The sequence below is a fragment of the Delphinapterus leucas genome, chromosome 2, assembly GCF_059928025.1.
Source record: "Delphinapterus leucas isolate spDelLeu-1000000601 "Yukka" chromosome 2, BTC_Dleu_Yukka2, whole genome shotgun sequence".
Taxonomy (NCBI): Eukaryota; Metazoa; Chordata; class Mammalia; order Artiodactyla; family Monodontidae; genus Delphinapterus; species Delphinapterus leucas.
In genome coordinates this window covers 19,152,929-19,169,474 of record NC_143130.1, presented here as the reverse complement: position 1 = coordinate 19,169,474, position 16,546 = coordinate 19,152,929, and the positions used below count along the sequence as shown (strand labels likewise).

The following is a 16,546-nucleotide window of genomic DNA, read 5'->3' as shown; positions in this document are numbered from 1 at the left end:
TGCTGCAGACAACTAAGCCCGTGTGCCACAACTACTGAGCCTGTGCTCTAGCTCTCGCAAGCCACAACTACAGAGCCCTCACACCACAACTACTGAAGCCCGTGCACCTAGATCCCATGCTCCGCAACAAGAGAAGCCATCGCAATGAGAAGCCCACGCACCTCAACGAAGAGTAACCCCCGCTCGCCGCAATGAGAGAAAGCCTGCACGCAGCAATGAAGACCCAACACAGCCAAAAATAAATAAATAAAATAAATTTATTTTTAAGAAAAGAAACAATTGTATTGTATCTAGAAGAAACTCACTTTAGATTCAAAGGCACACTGACTGAAGGTGAAGGAATGGAAAAGGATATTCCATGTGAAAGATAACCAAAAGAAAGTAGGAGTGACTATCCTAATATCAGACAAAGTAGGTTTTAAAAACTGTCTCTAGAGATAAAGGTCAGTACATAATCATAAAGTGGTCAGTTCAATAGGAAGATATAATAATTGTAAATATATATGCACTCAATGTGAGAACACCTAAGTATATAAAATATTGACAAATCCAAAGGAGAAAGTGATAGAATACAATAATAGTAGAAGACTTCAGTATCCCACTTTCATAATGGAGGTAACATTTAGATGCAGAATCAATTAAGAGTGGACTTGAACAACAGTATAGACCAAAAGGACCTAAGAGACATATAGAAAACTTTTCACCCAACAGCAGGAGAGTACACGTTCTTTTCAAGCGCACACAGATATGCTCCAGGATATATCACATGTTACACCACATGTTAAGTAACAAACAAGTCTTAACAAATTTAAAAAGATTAAAAGTATACCAAGAATCTTTTCTGAACACAATGGAATAATCAATAATAGAAGGAAAAGAGGGAAATTCACAAATACACCGAAATTAAACACACACTTGAATAACCAATGGATCAAAAGGGAATTTTTTTAAATCTTGAAACAAATGAAAATGAAAACACAACATACCAAAACTTATGGGATGCAGTAAAAGCAGTACTAAGAGAAAAGTTTATAGTGATAAATGCCTATATTATAAAAGAAGATCTCTAATAAAGAACCTAAATTTACACCTCAAGGAACTACAGAAGAACTAAACCCAAAGTTATCAGAGGAAGAAAATAATAAAGAACAGAGAAGAAATAAATCAAATAGAGACTAGAAAATAACAGAAAAGAACTAAAAGTTGTTTTTGAAAGAAATAAATAAAATCAATAAACCCTTACCTAAACTAAGAAGGAAAGAGAGGAGACTGAAATAAATACAGAAATGAAAGCAACATTACAGTAGATACCTCAGAAGTAAGAATGATCATTAGGGACTATTTATGAACAATTATGTGAACAAATTGGAAAACCTAAAAGAAATAGATAAATTCTGAGAAACATACAACCTGTCAATACTGAAACAAGAAGAAACAGAAAAATTAAACACACCAGTAACAAATAAGGAGATTCAAACAGTAATAAAAAGACTCCCAAAAGCAAAGAGCCTAGGACCAAATGGATTCAAAGCTGAATTCTACCAACATTCAAAGAAGAATTAACACCAATCCTTCTTAAGCTCGTCCAAAAAATAGGAGAGGGAATACTTCCAAACTCATTTTATGACAGCAGCCTCACCTTATATCATAGCTAGACAAAGACACTGCAAGAACAGAAAACTACTGACCGATATCTCTGATGCACATAGATGCAAAAATCTTCAATAAAATACTAGCACACTGAAATCAACAATGTATCAAAAAGTTTATACACCACAACCAAATGATATTTATCCCTGGGATGGAAGGTTGGTTTAACATATGCAAATCAAGGTAATACAGCACATTAACAAAATGAACAATTTGAAACACATGATCATCTCAGTAAGCAGAAAAAGCACTTGACAAAGTTCAACACCCATTCATGACAAAAACTCTCAATAAAATAAGTATAAAAGAAATTTCTGCAACGCAATAAAGGCCATTTATGAAAAGCCCATGGCTAACATCATAATCAATGGGGAAAATGGAAAGCTTTTCCTACTCTTGCCAATTCTATTAAACATAATGCTGGAAGTACCAGCAAGAAAAGACACAAAAGGCATCTAAATTGAAACAAAGGAAGTAAAATTATCTCTGTTTGCAGATGTCATGATTCTATATGTAGAAAACCCTGAAGGCTCCACACACAAAAAAATTAGAATATATGAATCCAGTAAAGTTGCAGGATACAAAATCAACATATGCCAAAAGAACCAGCTGTATTTCTTTACACCAACAACAATCTATCTGAAAAGGAAATGAGGAAAACAATCCTATATATGATAGCACCAAAAAGAACAAAATACCTAGGAATAAATTTAACCAAGGAAGTGAAAGATCTATGCACTGAAAACTTTATAAGATTGATGAGAGAAAGACAAAAAATCAATAGAGAGGTATCCCATATTCATGGATTGGAAGAATTAATATTGCTAAAATGCCCATATTACCCAAAGTGTTGTAGAGATTCAAAGCCATCATTATCAAAATTTCAATGGCATTTTTCACAGAAATGGAAAAAACAATTCTAAAATGTGTGTAGAACTACAAAAGATCTTGAATAGTCAAAGCCATCTTGAAAAAAGAACAAAGCTGGAGGCATCATGGTTGCTGATTTCAAATCATATTACAAAGCTATAGTAATTAAAACAGTATGATACAGGCATAAAAACAGACCAGTGGAATAGAACTGAGAGCCCAGAAAGAAATCCACACATGTACAGTCAACTAGTCTTCAGGAAAGATGCCAAGGACACACAAGGGGGAAGAATAGTTTCTTTAATACATTGTGGGGCTTCCCTGGTGGTGCAGTGGTTAAGAATCTGCCTGCCAATGCAGGAGACATGGGTTCAAGCCCTGGTTCAGGAAGATTGCATGTGCTGCGGAGCAACTAAGCCCGTGCACCATAACTACTGAGCCTGCACTCTAGAGCCTGCGAACCACAACTACTGAGCCCATGCACCACAACTACTAAAGCCCACGTGCCTAGAGCCTGTGCTCCGCAACAAGAGAAGCCACCATAATGAAAAGCCCGCGCACCACAATGAAGAGTAGCCCCCGCTCGCCTCAACTAGAGAGGGCCCGCGTGCCACAACGAAGACCCAGTGTAGCCAAAAATAAACAAATAAGTTTATTTTAAAAAGATACATTGTGTTGGGAAAACTGGATTCACATGCAGATGAATGAAATTGGACCCTTATCTCACACCATATACAAAAATTAACTCAAAATAAAGACTTAAAGGTAAGACCTGAAACTAGAAAAAAAATCTTCTTGACATTGGTGTGGGCCATAATTTTCTAGATAGGACCCCAAAAGCACAGGCAACAAAAGCAAAAATTGATAAATTGGATTGCATCAAAATAAAAAGCTTCTAAAAAAAAAATAAATAAAATAAAATAAAATAAAAAGCTTCTGTACAACAAAGGAATCAATAAAATGAAAGGGCAACCTATGGATTGGGAGAAAATAATTTGCAAACCATCTATCTGGTGCAAAATATACAAGGAACTCATAGAAGTAAATAGCAAACAACCTGATTTAAAAATGGATGAAGGAATTGAACAGACATACAAATGGCCAACTAATCATCAGGGAAATGCAAACCAAAGCCATAATGGGATATCACCTCGTGCCTGTCACGATGGCTAGTGTCCAAAAAATGAAAGATAACATGTGTGAGCAAGAATATGGAGAAAAGGGAACACTTGTACACTGTTGGTGGGACGGTAAATTGATGCAGTCATTATGGGCAACAGACCAAATGGAGGGTCCTCAAAAAATGAAAAATAGAACTACCATCCAGCAAACTCTCTTCTGAGTATATACACAAAGAAAATGAAATCAGTACCTTTAAGAAATCAGTACCATGTCCATTGAATCATTAATCACAATAGCCAAGACATGGAAACAACCTGTGTCCATCAGCAAGTGCATGAAGATAAATGTGGTATATACACATAAAATGGAATGTTATTCAGCCATGAGAAAGAAGGAAATCCTGCCATTTGTGACAATACAGATGGACCTTGAGAGCATCACGTTTAGTGAGATAAGTCAGAAAAAGACAAATACTGTTTGGTCTCACTTATGTGTAGAATTTTTTTTTAAACCCACAATGAGATAGCACCACACACCTATTAGAATATCCTTTTTTTTTTTTTTTAACTGACAATACCTAGTACTGATGAGAATGCAGAACAACTGGAAATCTCATACAGGGCTAATGCAAATGCAAAATGGTACACTCACTCCGGAAAATGGTTTCACATTTTCTGATAAATTTAAACATACACTTACCTTATGGTCCAGCAAACCCATCCAAGGTATTTATCCAAGAGAAACAAAAATTTATTTTCACACAGAAACCATACATCTCTATTTAGAACAGCTCCAGTAGCCTAAAACTGGAAACAACCTAAGTATCTCTAACTGCTGAATGGATAAATAAAACTGTGGTACAGCCCTATAGCAAAATATTCCTAAGCAATAAAAAAGGAGTGAACTACAGATACATAAAACATAGACAAATCTCAAGTGCTAAATAAAAGAAGCCAAGTTAAAAAAAAAAAAAAGCAACATACATGATTCTATTCACATGACACCCTGGAAAATGCAAAACTAGTTGGAGAAGCAACCAGAGGTTCCCAGGAGTTGAGGTTGGGGAAGGGTCTGACTATATGGCAGCAGCTCAGGGGAGGGTTTTGGCAATGATAGAACTCTTCTATATTGTGGTTGTAGTTGTGATTATATTTGACATGTGTATCTGTCAAAACATAACAGTACATGAAAAAGAGTGACTTCTGCTACATGTGGATTTTAAATATTAATTTAGAAAATAGAAATAGAGAAGGAGAAAGAGGAGGCCTCTGCTTACTAAGGCCTCAGAGCTCCCTGAATGAGAGATAATACATTCAACAAATGTGTAAGACACCATAAAAACATACCAAATATACAATAGTGAATAAAACAGATATCCCTGCCCTCGAGTAGTTTAGTCTACTTGGGAAGACAGCATCTGATGGCTAGGCAAACAGGGACCAAGAGGCTTTGAACAGGATGGCTGCCATCTTTATTTATTTATTTTGGATGGCTGCCATCCTTAAATACAACGGCCGCCCCCCCACCCCCACCCAGCTGTTCTGCCGCCTTCGCCTGCAGCCTCATCTGTATTCAACCCTCCACAGCCAAACGTCCTGAAGGCGTTGCCCACTCCCACTATCTCCATATCCTCTTGTCCCACTCTCTCCTCACACCCCACAACCTAGATTCTCCTCCCTCCCTCTATGGAACTGTCCTCATCTCTGCCACCGAAGTCGAGTGGTTACTTGACTTCATCTTACTTGACTTCTCAACAGCTTTTGGTTCTGTCGATCACTTATCCTTCCGGAGACATTCTGTGCCGTTGACTCTCCTAGTTTTCCTCGTACCGGTCTGACCGCTCCTTCTCCACCAGTGTTAGCATTCTACACCACTCAGTCCTGCCCTAGGGCTTCTACTCTTACTCTAAGCCCTCTCCCAGGGAAGTCTCATCCGTGTCCAGTTTCAGCTGACACCTAGTTATCGATCAGACACAAAGGTATATCTTCTACTCAGAGCTCTTCTCAAAGCTCCAAAGTTACAGACACAACCACCCACTCAAGATCTCACATGGATGGCTCAAGGGCACCTCAACTCAACATGTCCAACCCTAGACTCATGAATTCCCTACCACACCTGTCCTATCCCCATTTATCAGTGTTAGTCCTGGCATGCAGGCAGCCAGGAACACAGGAGTTATCTTTGACCCTCCCACCTCTTGTACCACCCAAATCCAAACCGTCATGAACATCTACTGATTTTATTTCCTAAATCTCTCTCAAGTTTGCCTACATCGCTCCATCCCCATTGCCTCCACCCTGGTCCAACATCTATCTGGTAGCTTTCTAACAACCACTACCTGTTCTTACCATATCACCTGGATCCCCTCCAATCCAGTTCCCTACTCCTGCCACTTTGGGTGGGTTTTTTTGGTGTGTGTGTGTGTGTGTGTGTGTGTGTGTGAATTTGTTCCCATCACCCCTTGCTTTCAAAACATCAAGGGTTTCCCATTACTGTAGAACAAAGCCCAATCCTCATCAGGATCTATCAATCCCTGCATGGTCTGACCCCACCTACTGCTCTGGCCTCATTCTTCTCACTCACTCCCTTTCCTCCAGCCACAGGAGCTTTCTTTGGTTTCCTCAAAGGCACCATGGACCCTGCTACCACAGAGCCTTTGCACAGATTCTTCTCCCTCTCTGGATTGCTCTCATTTCCCAGTTACCCCAACATTAACTAAGATACCTCCTCATCCATCAGATTTTAGTCTCATCATCAATTCAGCGGAAAAGGCTTTCTTTACCCCTAAGTCTAGATCAGACACCCTGATTATTTCCTTTCTTTTCCTTGGAGCATTGATTTCCATTTTAAATTATAAAGTCATTAACGTGGTCTTTTGATTGTGTCCACCATCAACACTAAGACTATAAACTTCATGAGATCAGGAACTTTCTATTTTGCTCAACACTGAAACTCTAGTATCTAACACAGCAGCTGCCTCACGGTAGGCACTCAATAAATATTTGCTAAAGTTTGGACTTGGGACTTCCCTGGTGGTCCAATGGTAAAGAATCTGCCTTACAGTGGAGGGGACGCAGGTTCAATCCCTGGTCAGGGAACTAAGATCCCACGTGCCACGGAGCAACTAAGCCCGAATGCCATAACTACTGAGCTCGTGTGCCTCAACTAGAGCCCACGTGCTGCAAACTAGAGAGCCCACGCACTCTGGAACCTTTGCGCCACAACTACAGAGCCCACACGCCCTGGAGCCCGCGCGCCACAACAAAAGATCCCGCCTGCCTCAACGGAGATCCCACATGCCGCAACTAAGACCGGATGCAGCCAAAAATATATAAAATAAAATAAGTAAATAATAGATCTCAAAAAAAAAAAGATTGGACTCAACAGTCCCACAAAATGAGGTATGTATAATGTTACACATGTCCGCGCTCTATGTAATATCAATGAACTGGAAACAGCGTAACTACCTATCGACAGGGGACTTGATTAAATATATACAGTGAGGCATTCATACAATGGAATACTATGCCGCAATTTAAAGCAACTTACATGCATTGACATGGAAAGATTTTAAAGATCGGCTTACGAATAAAGCAGGGCACAGCAAAGTGTGTATAGTGCAGCGCCACTGGTGGCAAAGACGACAATAAATCATGTTTGAATTGTTTGTTGGATGAGAATACTCATCGAACGTTTACAAGAAACTGTTAACAGTGGTTACTTGTTTGGAGGGTAGGGGGGAACTGGGTGGATGGGTGTCAGAGGTGGGAGAAAAAAACTCTACTGACTACCATTTTGTACTTTTAGATTTGGGAATCCACATGAACATGGTTTATAATTCAGTAAACGATTGTTTTTGAAGTGCTCCCTGGCTGGAACCCAGTAAGTTCTATTGAATGAATGAGAGCACACATGACAGCTTCCCCATCACTGTTCCCATCTCCAACACATATCCCTGTCGCCACTGCTGCCACCACTCTGCCACTGCCCTGGGAAGAAGCAGGAAGCTTTTTTAAAGCTACATATCCTTTAAATTTTAAAGCCCTACTTTCGAATTACCAATTTACAGTCATCACTCTTTATACTTGACAAAGTGCTTTCAAAACATGTGCTCTAATTAGGTCCTTATAACAACCTGAGACAGTTTATATGTTTTTAGCCCCATTTTATAGATGAGAAAACTGAGGTTGTGAGAAATTAAGGGTCCTGCCTAAGGTCACGCCTCTGGAAATGGCTGAGCCAATCTCAATCTCCTGATGAAAAGTCGACGTTCCTTCTGATGCAGCTTGGAGGATGACAACTCCCCCACCATCCTTCCTGACTCCAAAATGGGAAAAAAGAAAGATGGCAGCAGGTCTTTCACAGATTCTACTTCATTCCCATGACATTCTAGAACAGTGTGGATCCGTCTGGGTGTTGGTCCTAGGGGACAGGACTTGCTGAGAGGGGAAAACAGACAACTTCTGTTTTGATTGTTACACTCACCCAGCAGGGAAGAAAAGAAGGAAAATCTTCTTGGCTGGTGTGGAGAGAACCCTGCCAGAAAATGGGATGGATGCTCTAACTTGCCAAAGACATCCCCCGCGGTCCCATTAACACCACAATACTGCACCAGAGAGACACTAAACAGGAGCAAGATTGTGTTTCTACCGTCTGAGGCATGGGTGGAACGTTTGAGGATGGAACTAGCGAATGGGAGGATTTGGCTGCTGAGGATGAGCTGCGGGTCACCCTGGGTGCGCATCACACAAAGTTTCCCTACATAAGATTTTCCTCTGGTTCCATTTCTTAACCTCCAGATGGACCCTAGAGTCCCAGATTCATGTGATGCTCCGAGTGAGTGAGAGCTAGGAGAGAAAAGAATGAGATGTGCCCTTCACGACCAGAGCCTAGATCCACCGTTCAAGCTGACTGGGGGCGTAGAGAAGAGCAGCAGCAACAGTGGAAAGGACAAGAACTCAGTGTTCCTCCAGGATTTATCATCATCTAAGATACGGCACATAATTCAAGAAAGCCACATTAACGTGTGACATCCAAGGCCATTCATAAAGGTCTCAGAACAAATGAAGGATTCATGTGTTCCGATTAGCAAGAGTCTAACTGGAGTAAAAAGGTGACCTGCACAGCTCCTCTGATCCCTCCTAAGACCGAGAACCCACCACCTTAGGAAAAACATAGCTTCTGATGTAATAGGATGTATTTATCCTGCATAGGAGAGAAAATAGCATGCTCACCTTCAGACAGAAAAGGCAGAGAATTTTTAGCCTTTTTTGGAAGAAAGGAGCAAGTAATTGTCAATAACTCTTCATCTAACTCTCAGATCTTCAATTCACAGCTACTTTAGTCACTCCAGAGGCCATAAAACTTTCTCAAGGAGTGTCATAAAATGTAAATGCTAACAACATTTACCAGAAAGCCAACTTAGTTTTAGTTTAAACCTAAATTCTCAAATGAACTAGCTAATTTAATTTAGCTCTAATGTGGTACATTTCAAAATGGACCACGGATAAAAATGGAGAGCGCCAAGGTGTTGAAAAGTACAAGGTCCATAAACGCCTTCAGCTACACAGCAGCTCAGCAATCTGGAACAATTAATTTTCCTCCCCAGAAGCTTCTGACTCTTAGAGCAAATGCACACGCCCACCCTTTGTTGTCTAAGAGACCAGGGTGATGAAAGGGAAAAGGAATTCTCCCCAAGATCAACATCTGACCACCAGAAATAGGACTGCCTTCACACTGAAACAATTCTCCATGGTCCTATTGTTCTACTTTTTTCTAATGATGGAAAAATCTAATTCCAGGGAAATGCTAATAGCTTCATTATGTGACCACAGAGCTAATCAGTTATATAGCTAGAGAGTTTGGGGGCTAAGCTATAAGGTATTTTTGGAACAACATCTGATCTCTTGAAATAAATCTATTGTTACCAAGGATTTAGTAGTGTAAGCAAAACTCCCACAGGATGGAGACCCAAAGGACCGAGACTACAAGGATTTCATTCGGAACATGCTAAGGACTGACCCAGGCTAGGGATTCTCAGGCTGATCCTTGGTAGGTCCAGTTCAATGCAGGGTGGGTGCCGGCACGGATGAAGAGCAGAAAAACAAACTAACAAACAGGTGCTTGGAACCATGTTGGGAGCAAAATATAAGACAAGCACTCAGAAAATTCTGGCAAACCATGGAGGAAGGGTCAGAGGAGTCTAGATCTCTGTCAGTAGAGTAGGCCTAAGGAAGGAACCCTTGGTCCTGTTAAGGAAGTAAGAATCAACATTTTTCCTTAGTTGGATGCACCTGCCCATCATGAGAACAGTTTTTGGGCAAAGAACATGAAGAAAGCCTCCAGGTGCCAGGGAGCCCTGGGCAGAAGGTAAGGAGGTTTGGGCAAACAAGGCCGCTCCCCTGGGCCAATCCACCAGACAAGAGAAAGTCACATCCCCCAAGGCCACCCCAGATAGAAGAAAAGAAGGAAGCCACCTAACATGTGCAAATTTACCCATAAAAAAAGTCCTTGTTTCAGGGGACACCCACATACCCACATCAGAACTCTCTCCAGGGGTCTGTCACATGGTCCTAAAAACATCTCAGATGGGAGACTGGGAGCCATAGGCCACCACCTCCCCTGACCTGGTCCCACAATCACCACAGGTCTATTGTGGCAATGCCACTGCTCTGGGAAAGTGACAATCCTCAAAATGTCCCCACAACTCTGGCAACCGCCTCAGATTGAAAGATCCCTTTTATACTTTCACGCCCAAAACTACCCGACCCTTACATTCCACAATTACCTTGGTCACACTGTACCTCTACGTCTTAGCAACTATAGATAAGAATCATAGAAGTGTTAGCTATGATAATTATTTAATTCCATTTCCTTAAGGGCTTTTTCTTTCCTCTTAGAAAATTCCTTAGAGCCCTATGCTATCAATAATAATGATAATAATAGTGGTAGTAGTCATAATAGCTCGCGTGTATTGAGCACTTACTGTGCTAAGTACTATGCTAAGGGCTTTACACATTTCCATTTCCTGCCTAGTTAAATCATGTCCCATCAGCCCTACGGGGTAGCTGCTACTATTGTTTCCATTTTACAGAAGCGGAAACTGAGGCACAGTGTGTCAACCTTCATCCCATCTTGATCCCTCACTTTGTGAGGAACCCCACGCCAAACAGTAAAGCCTCAGAAATCCAAAGTTTATGAGCAGTGTTTGTTAACTGCTGGCAGAGAAGGGAGGAAAATACTCTTTGGTTTGGGTTTTTGGAAGAGGACTCTTGACTCCCTTGGTCACAAAATGCACACAAGATGTAGCTCTTCTATTATTTTGCTGTAGCTCAGGGTACAGCCAATTCTTACCCTAGTGTCTTCCTGGACCTCCCAGTCACTGGAGAAAGTTGCCAGTTGCTGCCCTTGGGAACAGTTTGAAAACTGGAAAAGGCTGGAAAACATCCTTCTGTTCTCTTGAGTGTCTGGAAAGATGGCATCTTGGAAATTGACTCCATGAGGCAAGAGGTTATAATTTTCATCCATCCTAATGGAAAAAAGGAAAAAAGCAGAGCTGTAGACTGGATCCATATGGGGTGTACCATCCTGAATCAAGAGTCAACAGAAGACTGTGACAGTATTGCCAATTTTATGACAATGGCTTTTTTTTAATTAAAGTATTGTTGATTTACAATGTTGTGCTAATTTCTGCTGTATAGCAAAGTGACTCAGTTATACACGTATATGTACTTTTAAAAATATTCTTTTCCATTATGGTTTATCCCAGGAGACTGGATATAGTTCCCTGTGCTATACAGTAGGACCATGTTGTTTATCCATTCTAAGTGTAATAGTTTGCATCTACTAACCCCAAACACTCAGTCCATCCCTCTCCCTTCCCCCCGTCCTCCTGGGCAACAAGAAGTCTATTCTCTTTATCTGTGACTCTGTTTCTGGTTTGTGGACAGATTCACTTGTCCCATATTTTAGATTCCACATGTAAGTGATATCATATGGTATTTGTCTTTCTCTTTCTGACTTACTTCAATTAGTATGATAATCTCTAGTTACACTCATGTTGCTGCAAATAGCATTATTTCATTCTTTTTTACGGCTGAGTAGTATTCCATTGTATATACACCACATCTTCTTTACTCATTCATCTGTCGATGGACATTTAGGTTGTTTCTACATCTTGGCTATTGTGAATAGCGCTGCTATGAACATTGGGGTGCATGTATCTTTTTGAATTATAGTCTTGTCCGTGTATATGCCCAGGAGTGGGATTGCTGGATCACACGGTAGGTCTATTTTTAGTTTTCTGAGGAACCTTCATACTGTTTTTCATAGTGGCTGTACCAACTTACATTCCCACCAACAGTGTAGGAGGGTTCCCTTTTCTCCACACCTTCTCCAGCATTTGTTATTTGTAGACATTTTAATGATGGCCATTCTGACCGGCACGAGGTGGTACCTCATTGTAGTTTTGATTTGCTTTTCTCTAATAATTAGTGACGCTCAGCATCTTTTCATGTGCCTACTGACCATCTGCATGTCTCCTTTGGAGAAATGTCTGTTAAGGTCTTCTGCCCATTTTTTTGATTGGGTTGGTTTTTGTTGAGTTGTATGAGCTGTTTTTAGATTTTGGAGATTAAGCCCTTGTCTGTCACATCATTTACAAATATTTTCTCCTATTCCATAGGTTGTCTTTTCTTTTCTTTTTTTTAATGGTTTCTTTTGCTGTGCAAAAGCTTGATTTTGATTAGGTCCCATTTGTTTATATTTGTTTTTATTTCTATTGCCTTGGGAAACTGACCTAAGAAAACATTGGCACGGTTTATGTCAGAGAATGTTTTGCCTATGCTCTCTTCTAATTTTATGGTGTCATGTCTTATGTTTGAGAAAGTCTCATAAAGGCACGAAGTCTCTAAGCCATTTTGAGTTTATTTTTGTGCATGGTGAGTGTATGTTCTAACTTCACTGATTTAGATGCAGCTGCCAATTATACGACAATGTCTTACATGGCTCTCATTAGAGGAGTGACTTTGTTTCTCTGCCTCACATCACATGAGTCTATTCTTAAAGGTTTTCAAAAAACGTAAGTTGGGGAATGGGGGAGTGTGCACATGTGTCTGTCTATTTGTGTCTCCCAAGTGGCCTTCCTTCTCAGAGTGTTTCTTGGTGAAAGGAAAGCCAGTTGTAATGAGCCGGGATTCAAGTCCTACCATTGCTACTTATCTCCTGTCTGACACAAAGTGAATTTCTTAAATTCTCTAAGCTTCAATTTACAGTCTATAAAAAGAGGGTGACAACAGCGCCTTATTATTTAATGGTGGTGTGAGGATTGTATTTTAAAAAGTAAGTAAAGCATCTGGTACAGGGTGAGGACAGTATGAAAGTTAGTTAACATTTTTACAGAGCCTCACGTAAAGTACCTGCTGGCAAGATAAAGTCAAGAAAAGGAAAAGGAGAGATGGGAGTTACCCTTCAGCCCAAAGGGGGCATTTAGAGGTCACCAGGGAGCCTGCACTGCCACTTTCTCCTGTGACACTGACCAGAATCTGTTCTCTTCTCAGTGGGTCCCAGAATAACAGAAGAGGAATGATTTGTATGCGGTTGTTAACACACATCAGGGCAACACAGCCCTGAGAAATAGAAATCTGTCAGACTACCATTTGACTCTGTATTTCTGCCCTAACGTTTTATAAACATGTCAGAGCAAAAGACAAAAGAGTTGGCTGACCACCGCAGAGCCAGCAGACAAAACCGTATTTCATTATAAAATCGGAAAAGAAAATAATGTCTTTTCAAGTACTCCAGCTATTTTTTTTTTTTGCGGTACGTGGGCCTCTCACTGCTGTGGCCTCTCCCGTTGCGGAGCACAGGCTCCGGACGCGCAGGCTCAGCGGCCATGGCTCACGGGCCCAGCCGCTCCGCGGCATGTGGGATCTTCCCAGACGGGGGCACGAAGCTGTGTCCCCTGCATCGGCAGGCGGACTCTCAACCACTGTGCCACCAGGGAAGCCCCAGCTCTTTTTTCTTGGGAAAATAAAGTTTTATTGTTGAATAGTTTTATAGCTGGGTTCCCAGTGTTTTCCCTAAATAAAGGCATGAAAAAAATCTATGTGAAGTTTCTCTGTATCAAGGAGATACTGTCTCACTCCTTGCTGACTTCATTTAGAAACTGTACTTCTCAAGCAATTAAAAAAAACTCAGCTTAATCTAGCTAAACCACCCAAGCCAACACAAAGCACACCATGTATTCTAAACTTAGATATTCTGGCTTCAATATGGAAAACATGTGTTGACATGAGCTTACTGACGGCCCTCTGTGGAACTTACTGTTTTCTTTCTCAGTGACATGAAATCTCGAGAGCTAAAAGTGAGTCTGCAGGCCAAGGTCATGGTCATTCCATATATCCTTACTGCTACTCCAGGGGCTGGGAAGACTGGATCTTCTGGATCCCCTGAAGATCAAGATAGCGAGTGAATCCACGGCCCATCACAGCCGTGGATTCACTCGCCATCTTGATAGATACAGAACCTCAAAATGGAATCTAACGTATCAGTCTTCTCCTTCAACTGGAGATAACCAATGCATTTAGGGTTCCACCTGCTGTTTTTTATTTCAAACTTCAGTTGAACCCATCGTCTGAATTCTTATCCACACGCATTTCATCGTGACCACAAGACCAACTTTCATGGAACTGCACGAGATTCCAGGAATCTCCAATCAGACAGGGCGTCCTACCTAATTCACCTCTGTATCTTCAAAGCCCTGTGACACCCCGCCCCGAGCCCTTACCGCCCCCCAAGTCCCTCCTCCATAAACCTTTGCTATTTCGAAGAGCCTGGCATTGAGGTCTGCTGGCAGCTGATATGAGCTAACACGAGTGAAACAAGAGGACAACAGCTGGGTTGCATTCCACACCATTCCCATCTTGGCATTTAAGCAGGTGCGCAGAATAGAGCAACTATTCGTTCCCCATCTAACCTGAACCAGGTGTTTTGCATGAGTTACTGTGTTTTAGTCTCAACCAGCCTTGTTTCTCACATTATGAAGGTGAGGCTATTGAGGTTCTGGGCAAGGTCAGTAACTTGCTCAAAATCATAGGGAGAGCAGAACCAGAATTCCAGCAACAGTCTGATTTCAAAGGGGTTTTGTTTTGACCACCGCCCAGCCCAAACTACTCCCACCGAATCCAGTTTAAAATATAGGGTCCCACCTATATTAGAGTTCCACCTAAATTAGGGTTCCACCTGTTCTTTATTTCAAACTTGAGTCGAAGCCATCACCTGAATTCTTATCCACAAGCATTTCATCTGGACCACAAACCAACTTTCATGGAACTCAATCAGAGAGGGCTCCTGCCTGATTTACCTTTATATCCTCAAAGCACTGTGACCAGAGTCTCCCCGCCCACCCACCGGAGCCCCCCCCCCACCCCGCCGCATAAACCTTTGCTCCTGGAATAGGCTGACTACTTGTTGCTGGAAACCACTTAGAGCTTTTGCCTGAAACACTCCCCCGTCCTTTAAGCGCAGGAATCATCCCTCTTTTGCCAAGTCTTAGCCAGAGGTACCCAGGATGTTGCAGACACGTCGGGAGGAGCAGGAAAGAGTCGAGTATGGGAAGGAGCCCAAGGCATCATCTAACATCGCACGCACGGCCAGGATCCCGTGGGAAGTACTGATCCGGCACCGAATAAAGGTGACCTCGGTTGGTCACACGCAGATGGCCGAGGGGGTGGTGTGGGCGGGAGGTGGCGGGCTCACCTGAGGAAGAAGAAATAGGAGTAATCCTGGACCACGGTGTGGGAGTGACAGGAGAAGTAGCCCAAGCCGGTGAGGTTGAGCCTGGAGCCCGCAGGCACCTCGAGCATGCTGCCCCACGCCTGGTCGCACAGCATCTCGATCTCGGCCGAGTAGAAGAGCCCCGCCTCGCCGGCCTCGTACTGCCAGGGCAGGTAGTTGTACAGGCCGTGCACCTCTTGGTGCAGCGCCAGCACCTTGGCGTACACGATGATCTCGGCCAGCTCGGCGCGGCAGCCCTCGCTCAGGGGTCTCCACTCCGAGGGCAGCTGGCAGCTGCGGGAGGTCCCCAGCCAGCCGGCCAGGCAGAGCGCGGCGAGCAGCAGCGGGCGCAGCATGCCGGCGGCGGGGCGAGCGGCGGGACCGGCCTGGTGGGCGCTGCGCCCGAGGCTCACTAGCCGGGGCGCATGGCGGGGAGGCCCGGGGCGGAGCTGGGGCGCCGGTGGCGTCGGGGAGCCCGGAGCGGCCGGCCCACGGCGCCGCCCCGCCGGCCGGGAAGCGCAGCCCTGTACGCTCGGCGCGCCGCTCCCTCCGCCGCCAGAATCAGCCGGCTGGCCCTAGCCCGTGACGCTTTAAAAAGGGCGCGGGGAGGGCCGACCGCCGCCTCCTCCTGCCCCCAGCGGCTGGGGCGTGGACGGCGGCGGGAGGGGCGGAGGCGGGACGCGGGCCAAGGGCGCGCGAAGCTCGGGAGACGCGGTGCACTGGACCCGTAGCCCCGGGCCAGGCGCCGTGTTTGGGGAGCGCCGGGCTCCGCGGAAAAGCCAGTGCTGGGAGCGGCGGCCCAGACCTCTTGCAGCGCCCCGCGGACCGACTGGTCGAAGCTTTCCAGGCGCAAAGCCTGTTCCAGATGTGGCGTCCTTAGAATGATCGCTGTCAATTGCCATGATTAGGCTGTATACGTTTTTGCATTTTCTGTAGTTCATTTAGAGTCAAAAACATAGAAATCTAACTTTACCATCGCAGAGGTCAACTAGGAAATTCAATGTGATATAACAAACTTTTCTGGATTCATTCATTCATTCTCTCTCCCCACCCCCCCTTATTTTTTTATTATTATTATTTTATTTTATTTTTTTGCGGTACGCGGGCCTCTCACTGTTGTAGCCTCTCC

At 43.2% G+C, this 16,546-nt stretch overlaps 1 protein-coding gene across 1 annotated transcript in view; it reads right to left on the bottom strand.

Annotated features, from left to right (window-relative positions):
• CCDC3 (coiled-coil domain containing 3) overlaps positions 1-16,065 on the bottom strand; it is a 103,518-nt gene extending 87,453 nt beyond the window's left edge. The window contains exons 1-2 of the mRNA XM_022580325.2: positions 15,400-16,065; positions 10,996-11,170 (exon numbers count right to left, since the gene is read on the bottom strand). Of these exons, the coding sequence (XP_022436033.1) occupies positions 10,996-11,170; positions 15,400-15,773 (549 nt within the window). The 5' untranslated portion in view covers positions 15,774-16,065. The remainder of the gene's footprint in view (positions 1-10,995; positions 11,171-15,399) is intronic.
• Positions 16,066-16,546: the final 481 nt, after the last annotated feature.